The sequence below is a fragment of the Scyliorhinus canicula genome, chromosome 8, assembly GCF_902713615.1.
Source record: "Scyliorhinus canicula chromosome 8, sScyCan1.1, whole genome shotgun sequence".
In the NCBI taxonomy this organism is placed as follows: domain Eukaryota; kingdom Metazoa; phylum Chordata; class Chondrichthyes; order Carcharhiniformes; family Scyliorhinidae; genus Scyliorhinus; species Scyliorhinus canicula.
The window spans coordinates 103,667,724-103,682,690 of record NC_052153.1 but is presented as its reverse complement, the minus strand read 5'-3'; the positions used below and the strand labels follow the sequence as shown (position 1 = coordinate 103,682,690).

The 14,967-nt window shown below is 44.1% G+C and overlaps 1 protein-coding gene across 5 annotated transcripts in view; it reads left to right on the top strand.

The window, feature by feature from the left end:
• Positions 1–14,967, top strand: part of LOC119970423 (synuclein, alpha interacting protein) — a 210,131-nt gene that overhangs the window by 110,569 nt on the left and 84,595 nt on the right. For all 5 annotated transcript variants that reach the window (XM_038805022.1, XM_038805017.1, XM_038805020.1 and 2 more), the window contains exon 6: positions 4,953–5,824. In XM_038805022.1, the coding sequence (XP_038660950.1) occupies positions 4,953–5,824 (872 nt within the window). The remainder of the gene's footprint in view (positions 1–4,952; positions 5,825–14,967) is intronic.

Sequence of the window (14,967 nt, the reverse complement as noted above, 5' to 3'; positions counted from 1 at the left end):
TGCGGGTTAGGTGGATTGGCCATGCTAAATTGCCGTAGTGTCCTAATAAAAAGTAAGGTTAAGGGGGGAGTTGTTGGGTTACGGGTATAGGGTGGATACGTGGGTTTGAGTAGGGTGATCATGGCTCGGCACAACATTGAGGGCCGAAGGGCCTGTTCTGTGCTGTACTATTCTATGTTCTATGTTCTAAGTTGCTGCACAATCTGCCCTTTCCAGCAGGCTGCTGTTGAACAGTCTGCGCTAAATTGGGGGTGGGGATGAGGTTGGGAATAGGTGGGAAGCTTGACAAGTAAATCTGCTTCGATCTTGGGTGGGAACAAGGATGTGCCTCCTTCATAGGTCCCCCTTTCCAATTCGCCATAAGACAATAGTTAGTTCTCAGCAGGCCCAGATTGGGGCCAGTGAGGTGCACAGACTGCCGTGGTGGGGGCAGTTCTCCAAGGTGCCAGTCACAGAGAGGGCAGTCGAGAGAATGCAGAGGACCCAGATAAGTTCAACTCTGGATTGGGTTTTAAGTATCGGCATCTCGGAGGTAGGGTCGCTCATAGGTCTTATCAACCCTTTATGGCTGGAAGCCTCTACAGTTAAAGGGGTCTGGCGGCTGGTCTACTGGTAGCGCTTCCACTGTCCTCCTTGTTGTCTTATGGCAATATCACCGCTGAGGGATTGCCCTCCGGATTGGAAAGGGGGACCTATGAAGGAGGCACATCCTTGTTCCCACCCAAGATCGAAGCAGATTTACTTGTCAAGCTTCCCACCTATCGCTAAGCTCCACCTCCTGGCCAAGAAAATTGCAACTGGGTGGGAATTGGCCCTTAAGTGGCTATTAATTGGCTACTTAAGGGCCTCAATAGTGGATGAGCTGTCCGAGAACATGCACGCTGCCTCTTAAATCATGGCTAGGTTGGGGTGGGCAAGTAGGCAATGGGAAAGGCACCCATGGTATTTTATGCTCCCCCCACCTGCAAATCTACCCACAGAGGATCATAAAATTCTGTGTCAAGTGTTGTACAGAAACTGAGGTTGAGTTTTCTTTAAGTGGAAAGGAAAAATACAAGTTATTGTTTATATATTTAGTTGAAGAATAGCAGAATATGGAAGCAAGGAGCTGTATCCAATTTACCAGGTTAGATTTGTCATATTGGTCCTATTTCATGACTATGACGAACCACTTTTTCCCTAAAATACAATCTTAACGGGGCAGCGCGGTGGTGCAGTGGGTTAGCACTCCTCCCTCATGGCCCCGAGGTCCCAGGTTCGATCCCGGCTCTGGGTTACTGTCTGTGTGGAGTTTGCACATTCTCCCCGTGTTTGTGTGGGTTTCGCCCCCACAACCCAAATATACATAGAACATACAGTGCAGAAGGAGGCCATTCGGCCCATCGAGTCTGCACCGACCCACTTAAGCCCTCACTTCCACACTATCCTCGTAACCCAATAATCCCTCCTAACCTTTGGTCACTAAGGGCAATTTATCATGGCCAATCCACCTAACCTGTACATTTTTAGACTGTGGGAGGAAACCGGAGCACCCGGAGGAAACCCACGCAGACACTGGGAGAACGTGCAGACTCCGCACAGACAGTGACCCAGCAGGGAATCAAACCTGGGACCCTGCCGCTGTGAAGCCACAGTGTTATCCACTTGTGCTACCGTGCTGCCCTAAATATGTGCAGGGTAGGTGGATTGGCCACGCTAAAGTGCCCCTTAATTGGATAAAAATGAATCTTAACAAATAAATTGTGTCACACTTATTAATATTGGAAATATTAGTCACATTAGCAACAGTGTATACCATCTACAAGATGCACTGCAGGACCTCACCAAGGCTCCTTAGACAGCACCTTCCAAACCAAAGACCACTACCGTCTAAAAGGACAATGGCAGCAGACGCATGGAAACACCAGCTCCTGGAAGTTCACCTTCAAGCCACACTCCTTCTTGACTTGGAAATATATCGCCGTTCCTTCACTGTCACTGGAACTGCCTCCCGAACAGCACTGAGAGTGTATCTACACCAAATTAGAACATTACAACGCAGTACAGGCCCTTCGGCCCTCGATGTTGCGCCGACCTGTGAAACCAATCTAAAGCCCATCTAAACTATTCCATTATCGACCATATGTTTATCCAATGACCATTTAAATGCCCTTAATATTGGCGAGTCCACTACTGTTGCAGGCAGGGCATTCCATGTCCTTACTACTCTGAGTAAAGAACCTACCTCTGACATCTGTCCTATATCTATCTCCGTAACACACTGTACACCTTCTTAACAGCCCTATCAACCTGGGTGGCAACTTTCAGGGATCTATGTACATGGACACCTCATCCACACGACCAAGAATCTTACTATTAGCCCAGTACTCTGTATTCCTGTTACTCCTTCCAAAATGAATCACCTCACACTTTTCTGCATTAAACTCCATTTGCCACCTCTCAGCCCAGCTCTGCAGCTTATCTATGTCCCTGCAACATTCTTCCGCACTGTCCACAACTCCACCGACTTTAGTGTCATCTGCAAATTTACTCACCCATCCTTCTACGCCCTCCTCCAGGTCATTTATAAAAATGACAAACAACAGTGGCCCAAAAACAGATCCTTGTGGTACACCACTAGTAACTGAACTCCAGGCTGACCATTTCCCATAAACCACCACCCTCTGTCTTCTTACAGCTAGCCAATTTTGTGATCCAAACCGCTAAATCACCCTCAATCCCATGCCTCTGTCGTTTCTGCAATAGCCTATCGTGGGGAACCTTATCAAATGCTTTACTGAAATCCATATACACCAGATCAACTGCTTTACCCTCGTCCACTTGTTTGGTCACCTTCTCAAAGAACTCAATAAGGTTTGTGAGGCATGACCTACCCTTCACAAAACCGTGTTGACTATCCCTAATCAAATAATTCCTTTCTAGATTATTATAAATCCTATCTCTTATAATCCTTTCCAAGACTTTGCCCACAACAGAAGCAAGGATCACTGGTCTATAGTTATCGGGGTTGTCTCTACTCCCCTTCTTGAAAAAGGGGACAACAAATGGACTACAGCAGTTCAAGAAGGCAAATCACCGCCACCTTCTCAAGAGCAATTAAGGATAGGCAATAATGCTGGCCTAGCCTGCAAGGCCCACATCCCTTGAGTAAATGAAAAAAAAAATTATAGCTTGACCATCATTTCTTAACTATTGTACCACAAAAGAAACATAGGAACTAGGAGCAGAGGCAGACAATTCAGCCATTTGAGCCTGCTCTGCCATTCAATCAGATCATGGCTGATCTCTTCCTGGTCTCAAAATCATCTCCCGACCTGTTCCCCGTATCCCTTTAACCCTTTTTAAAATCGGAAATATATCTGTCTCCTTTTTGAAACCATTTAATGACTCCAGATTCCACCGCACTATGGGGTAGCGCGTTCCATAAATTCACCACCCTTTGCGAGAAGTAGTTCATCCTCATGTTTCAAAGATTTCATTTGAACTGTTTGTATATGGTAGGGTAAAGAACAATGCTAGAATAATACAAAGTTCAAAATGTTGGCAGCTTTTGAAGGTCTAGACCTGCCTTTGCAAGGGATTGTTTTCATAAACCTTGGACAGGATTTGTCTGCGTCAAGGTCTTTAATGGTTCCTGTCATTAGAAAACAGCTGGGAAACATCTGGCATCCATTTTTCAATATCACTTGGAAAGAATTTCACATGTAAATAAAACCAACATAAAAGCACAGCCCTGTGAACCATAGCTCTTGTGCACTGTGGATCTAAAAAACACAATGGGTTCCTTGTATAAAGTTACGAAGTTACTAATCTGTCAGTAAGTTCTCGTAAGTTATTTTTTCATTATAAAATAAATTGTGCATTGTTTATGAGGGTATATTAAAGTATGCATTTAGACAATTTATTGTCCATAACCTGATTAATAAGTTTTCTTCAATAGGCAAGTGCCTACTGATACATTAACGACCATATTTAGATTTGGCTTTAAGTTGAAAACTGCTGATAAAAATAAGTTTAAAAAGACAATTCGTTCATTCCTATATTTATTGCATAATTGAGATACAATACTGTATTTTATGTACTTTTAAGTAGATAAATGTGCCAGATCAATTAAGACTTTGAATTATAGTTATTGCTCTCTTGTTCATCTGGGAGAAATCTATAGAAATATTTTGTTTGCCACTAATTTGTTCATGCTATATTCATTAAAGTTCATGCAAAAAAGTTATATTTGAGCCACAAACTTTTTTTCAAATGCTAATTGTATGAAAATAACTTTTAGAATTTTAGCCAGGAAGTCCAGGAAAATATTTTATGGTAAACATACTTCCACATAGGTTAAGAACTAGCGTAACCCCATCATAACATTACCCCAGCATACAGAATGGGTTGCAAGAGCAGAACTATTTTTTAAAAAGGCATTAATCCACTCAAAAGACTAGTTCGGACATTTTATGTTACAGCTCAGATTGTCACCAAAACTCATCGCTAAACTTTTTTTTAAACCAATATTTTATTTGATTTCCTGATTCTTTTGTGTGCTTTTATGTAATTTCAGTTGGAAATCATCCCTGAAGATCATATTTTTCATCCAGTTGGGACACAGATGTTTAAAAAACGAGATGATCTTGTAATAAACATAACCAAGATAACTTTGATTCAGTTTGAAGTATTTTTAGTGAGATTGCTCATGACACCATCTGCTTGGATGAGCAAGCAGACTTTCTGTGGTTTCCTAAGTATTTCACACATGTAATATATTAACTATTTCATAAATTGAAACTTTGGTCTGTATTGGCAGAGGCTCAAGGGCTAAGTTATCTTTTGTAGTGTTGTTAAAGGCAGTTGCTCTTGTACACAAAACGGTGGGGGAGCTTGATTTTTGTGAGAATAGATTATTCCAAGAACAGTTTCTGAACTGTTTTTACTAATGATTTTGATCACATATTAAGTTTCTAGTTCAAACTGGCCTTCTGGAGGTACATCATCAATTAGCAGTGGGATAAAGGCCAAAAGCACCACGGACGTGTACAGCAAATTCAGACCTGTGAAAAGGGTTTCACCTCTAAAGCACCAACCGGAAAACTCTGAAAATGATGAAGATACTGAACAGCATGAACTCAAAGATGACTACAAAAAGCAGGATGATGCTGAAAATCCAATTGACCATAATACCTTGTGTCACGACAATGGACAGTGCTTTAAGATCAAAGACACTGGCACCAGCACTTTGCTTGGTGAACTTGAGCACTATGATTTGGATATGGATGAAATTTTGGATGTGCCTTATATTAAATTAAACCACTTTCCTTCTCCGAGATGTAGCCCTTCCACAAAAGTTGCCTCAGAGAATCGGTCAGGCATGGAAATGAGAGATGATGGCAGCAGGATCAGTTCAGCAGTGAAGCATGAGAACTCACCAACCAACTTGACACAGTTTTGTATTCTATCACCGGTAAATAGTTTGGAGTTGAAGAAAGCAAAAGCAATTGTCACAAACCATCATAGACACGCACCTGTAAACTTAGAGAACTACCAATCACCAGACGGCTGCAGTGCAGCACATAATGCTGAAGCTGAGGGTAAAGACTTGACCAGCAGAACTTCAAGTTTCTTTGTTAATACTCATGGACACAAGGTTGGCAGTAACATGCTGAACTCCCGACCAACATTGTCTCTGCAAACCTCAACGGAAAGCAAACAAGAAGATGGAAATAGTAATAAAAATGGGATTAGTATGGGAAGACCTGGAGAAATCAGTGAGGAAGCAAAGAACATTAAAAGCATTTTAAATATAGTCAAAGAAGGACAGATTTCTTTGCTGGTAAGTGAACTACTGCAATTGTTTAGAAATGTTTTCAAAATGGGGATAGCATTAAAAAAAATGGTTGTGTACTTTTTCGTCATACTTTAGTCAATTTTTTTTTGTTCATAGAATTATAGAATTTACAGTGCAGGAAGAGGCCATTCGGGCCTTCGAGTCTGCACCGGCCCTTGGAAAGAGCATCCCACTTAAGCCCACGTCTCCACCCTATCCCCGTAACCCAATAACCAGACCCAACCTTTTGTTCACTAAGGGCAATATATCATGGCCAATCTACCTATCCCGCACATCTTTGGACTGTGGGAGGAAACTGGAGCACTCGGAGGAAACCCACGCAGACAAGGGGAGAAAATGCAAACTCCACACAGTCACTCGAGGCCAGAATTGAACCTGGGACCCTGGAGCTGTGAGGCAGCAGTGCTAACCACTGTGCCACCGTGCTGCCTGTTGATTGTTATTCTTTTTTTCAATAGAAATGTATGCCTGTTTTAGCTTTGTCTCTCTACTATTCTAATGAGATTCCAAGGGAATTTCAGCACTATTGTAGAACAAAGCTATATTGCCAAAAGCTATGTAGGCTTTTCATTTTAAAAAAGCTAACAAACTGCCAGCAACTGGACGTTGAAATGCTGCAACATTTTCCAATTCGCTAAATCCAGTTGTGAAAGCATCGTTTTAGTTGGTCGGTGAAGCTTTTCGATAATTACAAATGGTAACTGGAGTTTGGATATGTTGTAATGCAAATGTTTTCAAATTGTAAACCAACATTGATCTTTTCGGGAGAGCATTCTATTTCTTTAGAACAAAGAACAAAGAAGAGTCAGCACAGGAACAGGCCCTTAGGCCCTCCAGGCCTGTTCCGATCATGATGCCCCAACTACAAACAAAACCATCTGCCCTTATTCAGTCCGTATCCCTCTATTTCCTCCATTCATGTACCCATCCAGATAACTCTTAAATGTTGCTAATGTGTCTGCTTCCACCACATCCTCTGACAGCGCATTCCAGGCACCCACCACCCCCTGTATGAAAAACTTTAACCCACACATCTCCCTGAAACTTTCCCCCTATCACCTTGAACCTGTGCCCCCTCTATTTGATGCTCCCACCCTTGAAAAAAGCATCTGACTATCCACCCTGTCTATGCCTCTTAAAATTTTGCAGACCTCTATCAAGACTCCTCTTAGCCTCCGTCTTTTCAGAGAAAATAAACCTAGTTTATTCAACCTCTCCTCATAGCCAACATCCTCGAGACCAGGCATCCTGTTTCTTTAGAACAAAGAAGAGTCAGCACAGGAACAGGCCCTTAGGCCCTCCAGGCCTGTGCCGATCATGATGCCCCAACTACAAACAAAACCATCTGCCCTTATTCAGTCCGTATTACAACATATCCAAACTCCAGTTACCTTTGGTGAACCTTTTTTGCACTCTCTCCAAGGCTTCCACGTCCTTCTGATAATGTGGTGACCAGAACTACATGCAGTAGCCCAAATGCGGCCTAACCAAGATTTTAGACAGCTGCAACATGATTTCCCAACTCCTGTACTCACTGCCCCAGCTGATAAAGGCAAGCATGCCAAATGCCTTCTTAATCACCTTGACCATCTGTGTTGCCACTTTTAGGGAACTGTGGAACTGCATGCCCAGATCCCTCTGTATGTTAATGTTCCTGAGGATTCTGCCATTTACAGTATTATTCATACATAGGTTTGATCCTCCAGAATGCATCCCCACGTATTTGTCTGGATTAAACTCGATTTGCCATTTCTGTGCCCAAGTCACCAATCTATCTATATCCTGTTTTTTCCTTTGACAATCCTTGGCACTATCAGCAACTCTGTCAATCTCCGTGTCATCCACAAACTTACTAATCAGACCAACCATATTTTCCTCCAGATCTTTTATATATAGTACAAACAACAGCGATCCCATTACAGATTCCTGTGGAACACTGCTAGCTGCAGAGCCCCATTCTGAAAAACACCCTTCCACCACAACTGTCTGATTTTAGTTTTTTTAACAGTCTGCCATGTGGGACCTTGTCAAATGCCTTACTAAAGTCTTTATAAACTACATCCACAGCCCTTCTCTCTTCAATTTTCTTTTGTCACCTTTCAAAGAACTCAATCAAGTTGGTGAGACATGACCTTCCCTGAACAAAACCATGCTGCCTGTCGCCAGCTAGTTAATTTTTGTTCAAATGTGTATATATTCTGTCCCTCAGTATCTTTTCCAAAAGATGTCAAAGTCACCGGCCTATAATTTGCCAGATTATCCCTGCTTCTTTCCAAGGGAATAAATTTGGCTATTCTCCAGTACTCTGGAACCTCACACGTGGTCAAAGAGGATGTGAAGATATCTGTTAAGGCCCCAGCTGTTTCTCCCCTTGCCTCCCGTAATAACCTGGGGTAGATCCCATCCGGCCCCGGGGACTTGTCTACCTTAATGCAATTCAGGATACTTAATACTTCCTCCTTTGATATATTGACGTTCTCAAGATCGTTCACAACACCTATCCCTAACTTCAATATCCGTTGAGTACTTCCGTTGTATTACTTTCAGACGATAACACCAGACATTAAAGAGCATAAGAGCTTTAGGTGTCATTGTGGTTCACTTACCATGTTATTTCCAGATTAATTTTCAGTTGTGAATCTAACTGAACTCCTGATGAGGACACTGCAGGGCCTCTGCGATTATTCTGTATTCATGAGAATTTGTGACATTGCAACTGAACTTTGTGCACAAATCATTTAGTATGCAGGTACAGCAAACAATGTGGATGCAAATTGAATGTTGCCGTTTATTGCAAGGGAAATGGAATATAAAAGTGGGGAATGTTTCTGAAGCTGTACAGAACCTTGGTGAGACCACATCTGGAGTACTGCACAGTTTTGGACTCCTATTTTGAAAGGATATACATGAGAAGCAGTTCAGAGAAGGTTCAAGCGACTGATTCTTGGTATGAAGTGCTTATCTTATGAAGAAATGTTGAACAGTTTGGGCCTATATCAGTTGGAATTTAGAGGAATGGGAGATGCTCTAATTAAAAAGATCTGATGGGCTTTAGCAGGGCGGATGCTGGGAGGATGTTTTCTCTTGTGCGCGAGACTGGAACTATGGGACAGAATAAGACCGAGATGAGGATTTTTTTTTCCTCTAGCAAAGAATTGTAATACAAATGTTTTCAAATTGTAAACCAACATTGATTTTTTCGGAAGAGCATTCCATTTCTTTAGAACAAAGAGCCTGTACCGGTCATGATACCAACCTTTGCCAAAACCCTCAGCACTTCCTTGTGCCGTATCCCTCTATACCCATCCTATCCATGTGTTTATCTAGATGCCTTTTGAACGCCGTTAATGTATCTGCTTCCACAACCTCCACTGGCAACGCGTTCCGGACACTCACCACCCTCTTAGTAAAGAACCTGCCTGGCACATCTCCTCCAAACTTTGCCCCACAGGCCTTAAGCCTATGTCCCCTGGTGACTGACCCCTCCACCCTGGGAAAGAGTGCCTGCCCATCCACTCTGTCCATGCCCCTCATAATCTTGTAGACCTCTATCAGGTCACCCCTCAAGCTCCATCTTTCTAATGAAAACAGTCCGAGTCTATTCAGCCTCTCCACATAGCTAACACCCTCCAGACCAGGCAACATCCTGGTAAAGACCTCTCTGCACCTTCTCCAAAGCCTCCACATCCTTGTGGTAGTGTGGCAACCAGAATTGTGCGCAATATTCCAAGTGCAGCCATACCAAGGTCCTATACAACTTACCAGTTTTTATACTCGATGCCCCGTGCAATGAAGGCAAGCATTCCGTATGCTTTCTTGACTACGTTGTCCATTTGTGTTGCCACCTTCAAAGATCTGTGGACATGCACGCCCATATCTCTCTGACTTTCTATATTCCTAAGAGTTTTTCCATATATAGTATATTTCCCCTCTATGTTAGACCTACCAAAATGCATTGCCCCACATTTGTCCGAATTAATCTCCATTTGCCATTTCTCTGCCCAAGTCTCCAACCTATCTATGTCCTGCTGGATCTTCTGACAATCCTCAACACTATGTGCCACTCCACCAACCTTGGTGTCATCCACAAACTTTCTAATCAGACTGGCTACATTTTCCTCCAAATTGTTTATGTACACTACAAACAACAGAGACCCATGCTCTGTGGAACACCACTAGTCACAACCTTCCATTCAGAAAAACACCCTTCTACCCTTTACCTTCTGTGACCGAGCCAGTTCTGTATCAATCTTTCCAGCTCACCTCTGATCCCGTGTGACTTCACCTTTTGTACTAGTCTGCCTTGAGGTACCTTGTCAAAGGCTTTACTGAAGACCATGCCCACCGCCCTCCCCTCATCAATCATCTTTGTCACCTCCTCAAAAAACTCGATCAAGTTAGTGAGGCACGACCTCGCCTTCACAAAACCATGCTGTCTTTCGCTTCTGAGTCCATTTGTTTCCAAATGGGTATAAATCCTGTCCCTGAGAATTCTCTCCAATAATTTACCTACTACCGATGTGAGGCTTGTAGCGATCCTCGCCTGAGTGTGTACAGAAGGGGCTGATGGGAAATGGAAGTACCACCAGGGGGCAGCGAGGGGACATATAAGAGTGACGCCGAAGGCCCGCCCTCGCTGGCCATCAGCCCCTTCTGTACACACTCAGGCGAGGATCACTACAAGGCTCACTGGCCTACAGTTTGCAGGATTATCCCTGCTACCTTCCTTAAACAGCGGTACCACATTAGCTATTCTCCAGTGCTCTTGGATCTCACTTGTAGCCAATGAGGATACAAAGATGTAAGTCAAGGCCCCAGCAATTTCTTCCCTTGCTTCCCCCAGTATTCTAGGGCAAATCCTATCTGGCTCAGGAGGCTTATCCACCTTAATATCTTTTAAAAGACCCAATACATCCTCCTTTTCGATGTTAACATGATCCAGACAGTCCACACACCCGACCCAAGAATCATCTTCCACAAAGTCCCTTTCTTTGGTGAACATTGATGCAAAGTGCTCATTTAGTTCCTCGCCCATTTTTTCTGGCTCAACATATAGATTCCCCCCACTGTCCCTAAGTGGTCCAATCCTTTCCCTGGCTACCCTCTTGCTTTTTACTTATGCATAAAAAACTTTGTGATTCACCTTAATCCTTGTTGCCAAGGACTTTTAATGACCCCTCCTAGCCCTTCTAATGTCCCGCTTCAGTACCTTCTTACTTTCTTTATACTCAAGGGTTTTGACTGTCCCCACCCTTCTAGACTGTACAAAAGTCTCTTTTTTCTTTTTGATTTGATTTATTATTGTCACGTATTAGTATACAGTGAAAAGTATTGTTTCTTGCATGCTGTACAAACAATGCATACCGTACATGGGGAAGGAAGGAGAGACTGCAGAATATAATGTTACAGTTATAGCAAGGTGTAGAGAAAAGATCAACTTAATACGAGATAGGTCCATTCAAAGTCTGATGGCAGTAGGGAAGAAGCTGTTCTTGAGTCGGTTGGTACGTGACCTCAAACTTTGGTATCTTTTTCCTGACGGAAGAAGGTGGAAGAGAGTATGTCCGGGGTGCGCGGGGTCCTTAATTATGCTGGCTGCCTTTCTGAGGCAGCGGGAATTATAGATAGAGTCAATGGATCGGAGGCTTGTTTACGTGATGGACTGGGCTACATTCACGACATTTTGACGAGGTTCACAATATCCCTCGTTACCCAAGGCTCCCTAAACTTCCTATACTTCTCCTTTGTTCTCTCAGGAACATGACTTTCATGAATCCTAATCAACTGTCACTTGAAAGACTTCCGCATGTCCAATGTTGATTTACTATCCAACAGGCGCACCCAATCCAAATTCTTCAATTCCTGTCTAATGTTATCGTAATTTTCCTTTCCCCAATTTAGAACCTTAACGCGAGGGTTACTCTTATTCCTGTCCAAAGTACCCTGAAACCTACGGAAATGTGGTCACTACTCCCAAAATGTTCCCCTACTGAAACCTCAACCACCTGTCCAGGCTCGTTCCCCAATACCAGATCGAGCACTGCCCCTTTCCTAGATGGACTGTATGTATTGCTTCCTAGAAAAACCTGCAAACTCTGCCCCATCCAAACCCTTAGCGCTGAGTGAGTCCCAGTCAATATGGGGGAAATTAAAATCCCCTACCACAACAGCCCTGCTACTTTTGCACCCAACCAAAATCTCTCTACCTATCTGCTCCTCTATCTCTTGCTGGCAGTTGGGGAGCCTGTAATAAACACCCAACATTGTGATTGTCCCCATCCTGTTTCTGAGCTCTACCCAGATTGCCTCATTGTATGAGCCCTCCGAGGTGTCCTTCCGCAGTACACCTATAATATTCTCCTTCACCAGTAATGCTGCTCTCCCACCCCTTTTACACCCCCTCTATCTCTCCTGAAGCATCTATAGCCTACAACGTTCAGCTGCCAATCCTGCCCCTCCTTTAACCATGTTTTTGTGATAGCCACAATATCGTAATTCCAAGTACTAATAAGTGCTCTTAGTTCATCTGCCTTACCCGCTATACTTATGGCATTGAAACAAATACACTTCAAACCACTGCGTTTGAGCAGACAGGGTGATGGTGTTCTCCTATTTTTGTTCTCTATTTTCCCTTCAGTTATTACACCTGCACTAGTGCTCTGATTCCCACCCCCCTGCCATACTAGTTTAAATCCTCCCTAGTTACTCCAGCGTTGTTACTCTGTGAAATTCTCCTCACCAGAAAGCAGTTGAGGCTGGGTCATTGAATTAGTTCAAGCCTGAGTTAGGTGGATTTTTGACAGACAAGGGTCAAGGGTTATGGGGGAGCAGACAAGAAGTGGAGTTGAGACTATAACCAAATAAGCATAATCTTATCGAATGGCGGAGACGGCTCGAAGGGCTAAATGCTCTACCCATGCTCCTCAGTCTCGTGTCCATATGGCAGTGCTATAGTTAGTTAATCTTCATCCAAAGATCTGGTCATTTCTAGCTATGTGATCAAGCAGCGTATTAATCTACTTCCAAATAAATTGGTTCTGAATTGATCTACAGTAGGCAGCTGAAATAAGGTAATAATTTGGATGCAATAGTCCAAGCTTTGTTTTAGATATTATTGTTTCAATAGATTCTGGGGGCGCATGTAATTGCCTATTGAGTCCTGTCAAATCAACAATCATTTCAAAATATGCACTTCTCAAAATTGGTTAACTATGTGGTAATACATTTTATAAAGTTTGAAGAACGATTGGAATGTAATTTACATGGTTTTGAATGAATACTTCTGATAGCTCCAATAAGAAAGTTCTATAAATATTCAGTAATAAGTTAGTCATGAGTCAACCATAAAGCCATGAGGATATTCTCTGGCAGTCCTCAACATTGACTCCAGACTCCACAAAGTCTCATGGCATCAAGTCAAACATAGAGAAGGAAACTTCCTGCTGATTACCATGTACCGACCCTCCATCCTTAGCTGATGCATCAGTACTCGTCCATGTTGAACACCACCTGAAGGAATTATTGAGGGTGGAAAAGGAGAAGAATGTATTTGAGGTGGGGGACTTCAATGTCCATCACCAAGTGTGGCTTGGTAGCACCACCACTGACTGAGCAGGTCGAGTTCTAACGGGCACAGCTGCTAGACTGGGTCTGCAACAGGTAGTGAGGGAACCAACAAGAGGGAAAAACATACTTGATCTCTCCCTCACCAACCTGCCTGCAGCGGATGCATCTGACAGTATTGGTTACCATTGATCAGAAGCTGAACTGGACTAGCTATGTAAGTATTGCGGCTACAAGACCAGGTCAGAGGCTTAGAATTGTTCAACGAGTAACTCACCTCCTGACTCCCCAAAGCCTGTCCATCACCTACAAGGTGCAAGTCAGGAGTATAATGGAATACTCTCCACTTGCCTGGATGAGTACAGCTCCAACAGCACTCGAGAAGCTCGTCATCATCCAGGACAAAGCTTGATTGGCACCCATTCCACAAACATTCACTTCCTCCACCCTGATACACAGTAGCAGCAGTATGTACCATCTATAAGATCCACTGCAGGTACTCATCAAGGCTCGTTAGGCAGCATGTTCCAAACCGACAACTAATACCATCTAGAAGGACAAGGGCAGTAGATACATAGGACGACCAACACCTGGAGGTTCCCCTCCAAGTCACTTAGCCTCCTGACTTGGAAATATATCGCCGTTCCTTCACTGTCTCTGGGTCAAAATCCTTTTTTTTTGTAAATAACTTTTATTAGAATTTTTTGAAAAATAAATATCAACAGAACAATAATAACAATAATAAACACCCCCGGCACCCGTAACAACGCATATAACAAACCCCCCCCCCCCGGGTTGCTGCTGCTGCTGACCTGGTTCCTTATCGTTGAACCAGAAAGTCGAGGAAAGGCTGCCACCTCCTAAAGAACCCTTGTACCGACCCCCTCAGGGCGAATTTGACCCTCTCCAGCTTAATGAATCCCGCCATGTCATTGATCCAGGTCTCCACGCTCGGAGGTCTCGCATCTTTCCACTGCAGCAAGATCCTCCGCCGGGCTACTAGGGACGCAAAGGCTAAAACATCGGCCTCTTTCGCCTCCTGCACTCCTGGCTCCACCCCAACCCCAAATATCACGAGTCCCCAGCCTGGCTTGACCCTGGATCCTATCACCCTCGACACCGTCCTCGCCACCCCCTTCCAGAACTCCTCCAGTGCCGGGCATGCCCAGAACATATGGGCATGGTTCGCTGGACTCCCCGAACACTTGACACACCTGTCTTCGCCCCCAAAGAACCTACTCACCCCAGACCCGGACATGTGGGCCCGGTGCAGCACCTTGAACTGGATGAGGCTAAGCCTCGCACATGAAGAGGAGGAGTTCACCCTCTCCAGGGCGTCCGCCCATGTCCCCATCTCAATCTGCTCCCCCAGCTCCATCTCCCACGTAGCCTTCAGCTCCTCTACCGACGCCTCCTCCACCTCCTGCATCACCTGGTAGGTGTCAGACACCTTCCCATCCCCGACCCACACCCCCGAAAGCACCCTATCCCTTACCCCCCGCGGGGGCAGCGAAGGGAACCCCTCCACCTGCCGCCTAGCAAATGACTTGACCTGAAGGTACCTG